This window comes from Cynocephalus volans, chromosome 3, assembly GCF_027409185.1.
Source record: "Cynocephalus volans isolate mCynVol1 chromosome 3, mCynVol1.pri, whole genome shotgun sequence".
Taxonomy (NCBI): Eukaryota; Metazoa; Chordata; class Mammalia; order Dermoptera; family Cynocephalidae; genus Cynocephalus; species Cynocephalus volans.
In genome coordinates, this window is record NC_084462.1 from 146,937,259 (window position 1) to 146,945,931 (window position 8,673).

Genomic DNA, 8,673 nt, shown 5'->3' on the forward strand with positions numbered 1-8,673 from the left:
AGGCTATGGCACTATCAGGATGGTGAACAAATCACACTAGCATCCAACATGGATTCTCTATTTCATTTCTTCAGGAAAGCAAGTTGTTTCTGCCATCATTGGTCTACAATCAGTGCGTGGTCCTGCCCCCAAAGAATTCATACCTAGCTGTTGACTTTAAGAGCAGGAATCTGAAAGGCTTGAGGTTTCCGAAGAGTCAAGTCAAGGGGGTAGACAGTTTTTTTTTTTTTGGCAGCTGGCCGAAATGGGGATCTGAACTCGTGACCTTGTCATTATAAGGCTGCTCTCTAACCAGCTGATGTAACCAGGCAGCCAAAGGATGACCTTAATTTAGCACAAGGCCCTGCAGAAGGATGCCAGGGGATTCCCACTGTAATGCTCAGGTTACCCTTTTGAAATAAAGCACTATCAATCGATGACAGAGGTTTAGTTGAAGGTCAGACAGTGGGGATCCTTAATGTCCTCTACATTTATTTCTCAGATGATGCAAGTGCTTAGAATATGGTTATGGGGAGCAGAGTGATTAAAGGAAAAACAATTTTCTTCTCAGCATTGAGATTCTCAAGCAGTGTGTCCGGTTTGGAAAACCATTTCCTTCAAGGCTTCAATGACAAGAAGTAAAATATTCCATCTAGTGGTCAGAGAAGGGAAAGGTGAAATGAGAAGGTTCTAGAGTGAAGTTAATAGGGCAAAATGACAGGGCAGTGGTTTCCCAGCAGGCATCTTCACCAGAACACAATATAACCTGGCCTTGGTGGTGCTGGTACTTGTTGAATATGCCTGTAGCGGATGAGGAGTCTGGGACACCATCCTTACAAACCACTCAGCAAAACTGTTCTCGGTGAACAGCGATCATGTTGGCAGATTATAGTCTGGCTTTAAATGGAAGCCCTCTCCCATCCCCACCCTCACAAATGAAGAAATGAGCCCAATCCCTCATGCCTCTGTTTGTCTTGTGCCTGAATTTGTGAATATGTGAGTTTGAGAAGAACAAGCGTGGAATGTGAACTTTAAAAAGGAGGGAAAGTCAGTCTAGCAAAGGATCAAAACCAAATGTTACTCCACAGGGTGAAGAGGAAAAGGATAAGTACTCTTTCTGTTCCCAGTAACTGCACCCTTTATGCCCTTGCTATCAGTAAAAGTTGGCCAAACTGACTTCCCAGGAATTTCTCAAGATACAGTAATAGTGACATCTTCCTGACTATAATCCTTCAACAACCTCCCAATACCCACAACCAAGGGGCCCACTGTCTCTCCTCTTTACCTCTCTTTTTCCCCAGTTCTGGAGAAGAGCCATAAACTAATAATACAATTCACATTTCCCACAACTCCAACTGCCATGCAGACCTTGACTAGAGCTTGCTTTCCACACAGTAATTAGGGTGTACCCTTGAAGAGCTTCCTCTACTAAATCTTTGTGTGCTACCAGCTCCTCTATCCCACCTGCAGTTTGTACCCTCCCTCTGCCCTCTGTCAAGGAATAAGACACAGACAGCCTGGCCATTTCCACACCTGCCCTTTATTGGACTCATACAGAAGTGGGGGGCTCCAGGCCCTTCACACTTCTCAGACACCACCCATAAGGGTTTCGGAAGGTGCCATCATTCTGCGAAGGCCCAGAGTCTACCCAAGTCTTGGAGCCCAAGTTGAATCACCAGCCAGAGGGCTGGGAGAGGAAAAGAGCAGGCAGACAGGAAAGGCAAGGCTCTTCAGTAAAGCGGACTGATGTCAAGGGAAAGCTTAGGTCCAGCAGTGTCTCCTGAGGGCGCACACTCAGGGACCGGATGGAGTAGGAGATCTGTGTGCTGAGCAGCTCGTGTCTATATCGCAACTTTGAGGAGGCGCTTGATGTCAGGCTCAATGTTGATAGTCGGGAAGGTGCGGCTGTAGCGCCGGAAAGGCTCCCCCTCTGGCCCTATGAGGAACTTCTCAAAGTTCCAGGACACATCTGAGCGACGCACAGGGCTCCAAATGATGAACTTGGGATCGGTCATGAGGGAAAACGGGTCATCATGAGGGTAGGGGAGCTTGTCCTTCAGGTAGGTGAAGACGGGATGCTCATTCTGCCCGTTCACCTCACACTTTTGGACAAGCGTAAAGGTGGGCTGGTAGCCACCCCCAGGGCGGACATACTTGAGACTGTTCAGGATCTCTTCATTCTGACAGTTCTCCTGGGGGAGGAAAAAGACAAAGAGCATGGAAAAGGGAAGGGGGAAATGAAGGATCCACAACATGAAAATCTTTCACCCTCCTGTACTCCCTTCCCAGGATCATTCTTTTCTCTGGGCACGTGTTTCTCCTTCCTTCTCCATTTGCTTTGCCCTACTCTTGAGTTGGAGTTTTCCCTCTCCCAGCTATTGTTTGAAGGCTCGCTAGGCCATTTCTGAAAGTTCTTGCAGTTTCTAGCTTGTTCTTTTACTTAAAGATTTAGCACTTTTGAGCTGTTGCTTATGTCTCCAATCTACCCCAAGCAGTTCTTCAGGTATTTGAAGCTTTAAGGAGTTGAGTTCAGGGCAGAAGAAAGGGAAAGAGGCTCAGGTCATACTGCCTAGAACCTCCCCTTCTCCTTAGCTACCTATGTACCCATACATATGTACCTACACGCCACACACCCCCACGCATGCACACACCCTACCACCACCTTCCCTTTCCCTCCTCCATGGTTTTGCCTCTCATGCTTCTGGTTACACATGTGTTGATTATAGCCTTTGCCTATGCCCTATTCAGCTTCTCAAACTAAGGATGAGGTCAAGGCCCAGAGGAATGGGATTTACAGTGTCTCACTTTCATCTTCCCTTGTCCTAGAACTGAAGTGCAAATAGGAGGAAGCTTTGATGAAGGAAGACCCCATCCAAGGAAGTCTAGTTTTCAGGTGCCATAAAGGCAAAGCAAGTTAGAGACAGCAATGAGTGTACTCTAAATGGAACTACTTAGTGACCAACAGGATTGAATTAAATAGGACAGAGGTTTAGAATTCTGGAATAGGCCGGTAGGAGTGGGGGGGGGGGAGTGGAGTAGAAGTTGAGGAAATAAGTGCTTGAGGGCTAAGACTTCTGCACCTCATTTATATTCACTCACCATACTCAGTTATAAATGCTTTAGCTCAGAATCAGTTACCCGTCTTTCCCTCCCCACTACCATCCCTGTCCCATCCCCATGCAGCACTCCTCACATCTGACAACCCAAAAAACCTGTGGGAACCCTTATTTTCCATACCTCCCCCAGGCCCCCACACCCCTGTGTGAGAGTCAGTTCCTGCTTCTGCCTCTAACCTACTAGAACCAATTAGGACAGTCAGTTCTAGGCTATCATGACATTATGAGCCCAGAGTTCATCTTTATTAGACTTATCTCAATGCAAATAGCTGCCTAGCTCCAGGTGGGTTATGGACTCCCTCCAGCAACTAGCTAGCCATGAAGCGATGGTGTGAGGTTGAAGGCACCTCTAGGGCTGGAGGGACATCTCTAAAGAGATTTTGCCCTTCCTGTTTCTCTGGCCTTGGCAAAGGCTAGAATGAAAACTGAGATGGGGAAGGAACAGTGAGAGCAGTAACAGTTTGGGCTCAGGTTTGTCATAGCCAAAGATACTTCGGCCTTCCTGCTTACATCTCAGCTAATCTCTTCCTTGCTTTCCTATCACTGTGAATTGAACTAAGGGGATTATAATTAAAGGGTTTACTTGGGGACATTCTGCCTGCTTATACAATTAAAATCATAAGTGGAAATAGAAGAATCTCTAAAAGATAACTTGAGGTGTGTGGGCTGAAGATCTATAACAACGTGACCCTTTAGTCAGAGACTGAGGGGTGCACGTGATTCCCAGAGGAGACACGTGCATGTTGCAAACCTTTCCCCTCCGCCATATTCATTTTCCACTTGGCTAATTTAAACAAGTCTTCAATCTAAATCATCAAGTTGCTTGCATTTGCATACTACTTTGTATTTTTCAAGTTACTTTTGTATATCCAATCCCCTGAACCTCACAATAATTCTATAAGCCAAGTGTTATTATCCCCAATTTACAGATGAGGAAACTAAAACAGAAAAATCAAGGGCACAGAGCCATTAAATAGCAGAACCAAGTCTAGCTGGAATTAAGGTCTCCTGAGTTAGTGCAGTCCTAATTTGATTATTCATCTATTTCCTCCACTCATTCATTCAACTATTTAATGACTGCCTTCTGTACCCTGTGCACTGAGGACACAACAGGAGAGAAAAACAGACCTGGTACCTGCATTCATGGAGTATAGTGGGAAGACAATAAACAATAAAACTGCACACCCTCGGGGTTTAATCTTAAAACATATTTCCCTTTGGTATTTCACATGCACTCAAAGACCTAGATTAACAAAACATACCCACCCCATGGTTCTAGACACTGAAACACACAGTTATTCACCCCCTCCCCTTATCCTATTTGGACCATCAGCCCAGCTCCTTGGGTACAATACAAGGGACCCCTCACCTGATGTCCAAATTGGTTGCAAGGGAAGCCAAGAACCACCAGGCGCCTGGGAAAGCGGCATTGCAGCTCGTTGAGCTGGGTGAAGTCCCGGGTGGTGGTGCCTCAGAGCGAGGCCACATTCTCAATCAGCACTGCCCTGCCACGGAATGTATTGAAATCTACTTTCTCCCCATCCAGGCTGATGGCACTAAGGTCGTAGAAGGACTTGGCTATGTAAGCCATGATGAAGCACAGAGTGAGCCCTGCAGAGTGGCGGGGGCCCACTTGAGTCTATCAAAGGGATGGGGAGGAAGGAGGAGCCAGGAAGGAGGACAGAAGGGATCTCACAGTGGGACTTTGAGCATGCCCAGGATGACTTAGCAGAAGCAGGCACCCACCTGCAAATGCTGTTTGAACAAGGAAGTTGCTCCTCCTATTTACAGACTCTGAACAAAGCTGCCTCCCTGCCCCACCCTGCTGGCAACCCAGGAAGGGCGATTTGGTATCTATAAGCAGACATGAATAATTCACTACTTGCAGGAAACCAGAGCCTTGAAGGTCAAATGGGGAGGAAAAAAGGGAGGGAGGGATGAAGGATTGACTCCTACTTGCCCCAGCAGGTTGTGTTCACTTGGCATAGACATTTACTGGATGCGGGCTGGTGCCAATCTCTGAATTGTGCAGTGAGAGGTCAGGGTCTGCTGTGATCTGAAAGATGAGGAAGAGAATTGGGGCTCGTGTCCACCTGACTCAGATTACAGCTGAAATACACATGTTACAATTCATGTTTTTCTCTTTGGCTGTTGCTCTCCACAAGCACAAAATCAAAGGGACCCTTAGGAGGAAAGTGCATCATTTTCCAGAAATATACAGGTGCCTCAGCTTGCAGCAAGCTGGAGATGAAGTTGTGTTTGTCTTGATAAGTTGCTCAGTGAGTCGTGTTGCTTATACTGGAGAACACATCTGCCCTTACCCCTGCATTGTATCATCTCCTGTATTACAACCCCCACCTCCAGCTCATTCCTCCACCCCAGAGTCATTAAGATGCGGTCAGTTGCTGGGATAAAAGGTGAGGAGGAGTCACAGAACAGGTGGATAAACTCAGAATGGATGAAATGCACCTATCTCCTTCTCAGTCAAAGATTCAGTCCCCAAGACTTTTCACTGGGGGCTGTGCTGGTCATCTCCCCACAAAAGGAGGTGTAAAGGAAGTCGAAGCTGCTGTAGTTCTAGACCCAGGTAGGCCACCCATGATGTTTTCAACACCAGCCATGTAATCTATTGCAGGACAGCCCAGGACCTGCTAAGGGCTATCATGGGAGCCCACCCCTGGAAGCCCACAGAAACTAAAGAGACCTTAATGCCACTTTATTCTTCCGAGCACCCACCAACTCAACAAATCACTTTTTTTTAATGCCTCAATTTCTCCATCAGTAAAACTAGCAATTAGGCTTTATCTGGCTTTGGGATTTTATAATGAAAATTCAATGACAAAGCATGTTTACTTGAGCATGTTTTCACAGGTACACATCCATTGGGAACTGTTTTCTAGAACAAAGAATAAACAAGGCTGGGGAGCAGCTGGTCTTGAGAATCTGATTTGTTAAGGAAATGGAGGAACTACTCGCCAGGGAGTGCTCAGCTTTTATGCCTTGTAGTTTGTTCCATGGCTGCTCAAGTACCTGAGAGCCAAACGTCTCTGCTGGCTGCTCCCTAAAAACAAGTTTCCATTACCTCAGTGGGTAGAAGGTGTGGCAGGAAGTGCAGAGTGAAGTGTGTCCCCTGCTGAGGCTGGGTGGGGTTCCTAGAAGCAGCCAATAAGTGTCCCTACCAATCTGCTAAGTCATTAAGAACTTGGCAGTGACAGTGGGTGAAACTTCAACTTGCCAGGTTTATCTGCATGCCTAGAGATCCCCCACGTACTTCCCAGTACTCTCTGGTCTTCCAGGGAACCCTCTTATTTGCTGCTCTTTTGCGAGCCCTTTTCAGGAAAGCCATAGAAATTCCTGAGCTGAGGAGTGGAGTAATTGCTCTTCCTTAGGTACACACCATCTCTTTTATCCAGATGCAACCTGGGACCCTTAAGAGTCTCCCAGGGTTCTCAAGTTTCACAATTGAATAATAAAATACCTCTGTCTCCAACTTTACCTCACACTGGCCCCACTTTCCAGAAACTTATAGTTTTGAGCATGCACTAACAAGTGTGTGATTCTCATGCTTTCTCCAGGACAGTGGTTGTTCTGGAAACAGAACAGGCTTAATAGGCAGAAAGCCTAGGTCAGTGGTTCTCAATTCTGACAGCAAATGAGAATTGCTTATAGAGACTTTTCCAAATAGAGATGCCAATGCTTTCCCCTCCAGAGTCCAATCCAGTGGTTTCTAGCCATAGTTCTACACTGTTAGTTGGTACCCTTAGGCAAATCTTTTAAGCTCTCTGAGCATGTTTCCTTATCTGTTGAACATGGATAAAGATAACCACCCTCCTACTTCAGTGATTATAATTGTAGTTAAGATCTTAAGATTGCTATTGCCCTGCCTTTGCCTTATTTTATTCCCTCCTTCTTCATCCTATCCTTACCCCCAAACATTCTCTATCTCCTTCATCAATTCCATATGCCACAATATTAAATACCTACACAGTCCTGAGGTTCCAGTCTGCCTCTGCTCCCCTGAGGTGTCCAATCACAAATCTGAAAGATTATTCAATCCCTCCTCATATCTTCAGGAAGACCTGATCCATCCCAAACAGATGAGAACCATCTTGGCTTTAAAGACTCCCTCAGACATGGGTGTTCAGCATCCTCCTAGTGCCTGTGCTTAATCTTATTTCTGCAGTGTAGCCCATTGCAGGGCAATTGGGGCTCTGCTCTGGGCTGCCCTGCAGGTGCACTAGGGAAGGTACAAAAGAGAAAACAATGTTTGCTGCTTCCATTGTCTTCCTACTGCTGTTGCTTTGGGGTTCTGGAACCTCTTCTATCAGTTCTTACCTCTCCCCCTCCAACATCACTGCCAGGGTCCAAACGAGACCTACTCCCAGGGACTCATACAGGCAGCCACACCTGTGGTTTGTCATATTCTTTATTTTGTAAACATCTGTGTTTAAAATAGATGGACCCTGCTCACAATTCATATAATGGACCCGAGACACAGTACACAAAGTTTACCCATCACAGGGATGGTGGGGGCTTGGGAGCAGGTGATGTGCCTGGGGCTGGGCTGAGTCTCAAGACAGCAGGTGCAGAGGCGGTGATGAGTAAACAGGCCAGGAGAGCCTGCTCAACAGTCTGGGCCTACTGCCACACCCCAGACCACCTCCTGGACTGGAGCAGTTTAGGGGTAAGAGGCCGACTCTGCTGCCTGGTGAGTATAGCTGCACCCTAAAATCCCAACCCTCCTTCTGTTCCCATAGCTTTCCCAGCTGTGGTCCTGTACATAGGGCTCATTGGTCCACACAGTCCCACCCCATTTTCCCTTCCAGAACCCCTAGGACTATATAAAAATACAGTCCCTCTTTCCTGAGGGGGCTAGGAGAGAAAGACAGGGAAAGCAGCATCACTGGCTCCACAGGTTGGAGCCAGTGCCCAAAGTCAAGTCTTTCTCAAGTCCCTGGCTGGGGGCAAACTGAGAGTTGGCATTACCCACCCCACCCCCAGTGTGATGCTGCATAGGTCTTAATACCCAAGGAGTCAGCCCTAAAGGAAGCAGCCCCAGCCATAGTCATGGCATCATCCTACAGAGTCAGCTCTCGAAATTTCTCGTTAGCCAGTGATTGATAACTATTCCTGCTCTCCTTTTCCTTCCACTATGCTAACCTATCTCTCATTCCTAAATCCTGAGCCACCCACTCCTGCTGCCTGTCTCCTGATTTGATAAGTATTAGGAAGAAAGGTTTGGTGATTTTATCACCACCCACTTTTCTGGAAGAGTAAGGAAGTGGGACTCATCCTTCACACACGTGTGCCCTGGAATTGGGTCCTCAGTTGGTGAATGCTTAGCGCCCAGTTCTTTGTTTTGGCTCTAGCCCCAGTCATGCAATGCAGCTAATGTGTAGCTTAAGAGTGATCCTCTTACCTAGGCTTCCTCAACCTTGGGAAGGTGGGAAGGGAGGAAGGAACCCTAGGAGGGCTGGTAATTGACTTGATCCTTCTTTAAAGGGCCTCCTTCAACCTACTCTTGGGCCATATGGGGTTAAAGAAACTTCCTGAACACAGAACTCTGGAGGAGGGAGTC

At 47.0% G+C, this 8,673-nt stretch overlaps 1 protein-coding gene across 1 annotated transcript; it reads right to left on the reverse strand.

Annotated features, from left to right (window-relative positions):
• Positions 1–1,820: 1,820 nt before the first annotated feature.
• GPX2 (glutathione peroxidase 2) lies at positions 1,821–4,686 on the reverse strand. Its single transcript, XM_063091593.1, has 2 exons — positions 4,465–4,686; positions 1,821–2,171 (listed from the first exon to the last, which is right to left on the reverse strand). Exons 1-2 carry the CDS (start codon positions 4,684–4,686, stop codon positions 1,821–1,823), a joined length of 573 nt encoding a protein of 190 aa, XP_062947663.1.
• Between the last annotated feature and the right edge of the window lie 3,987 nt (positions 4,687–8,673).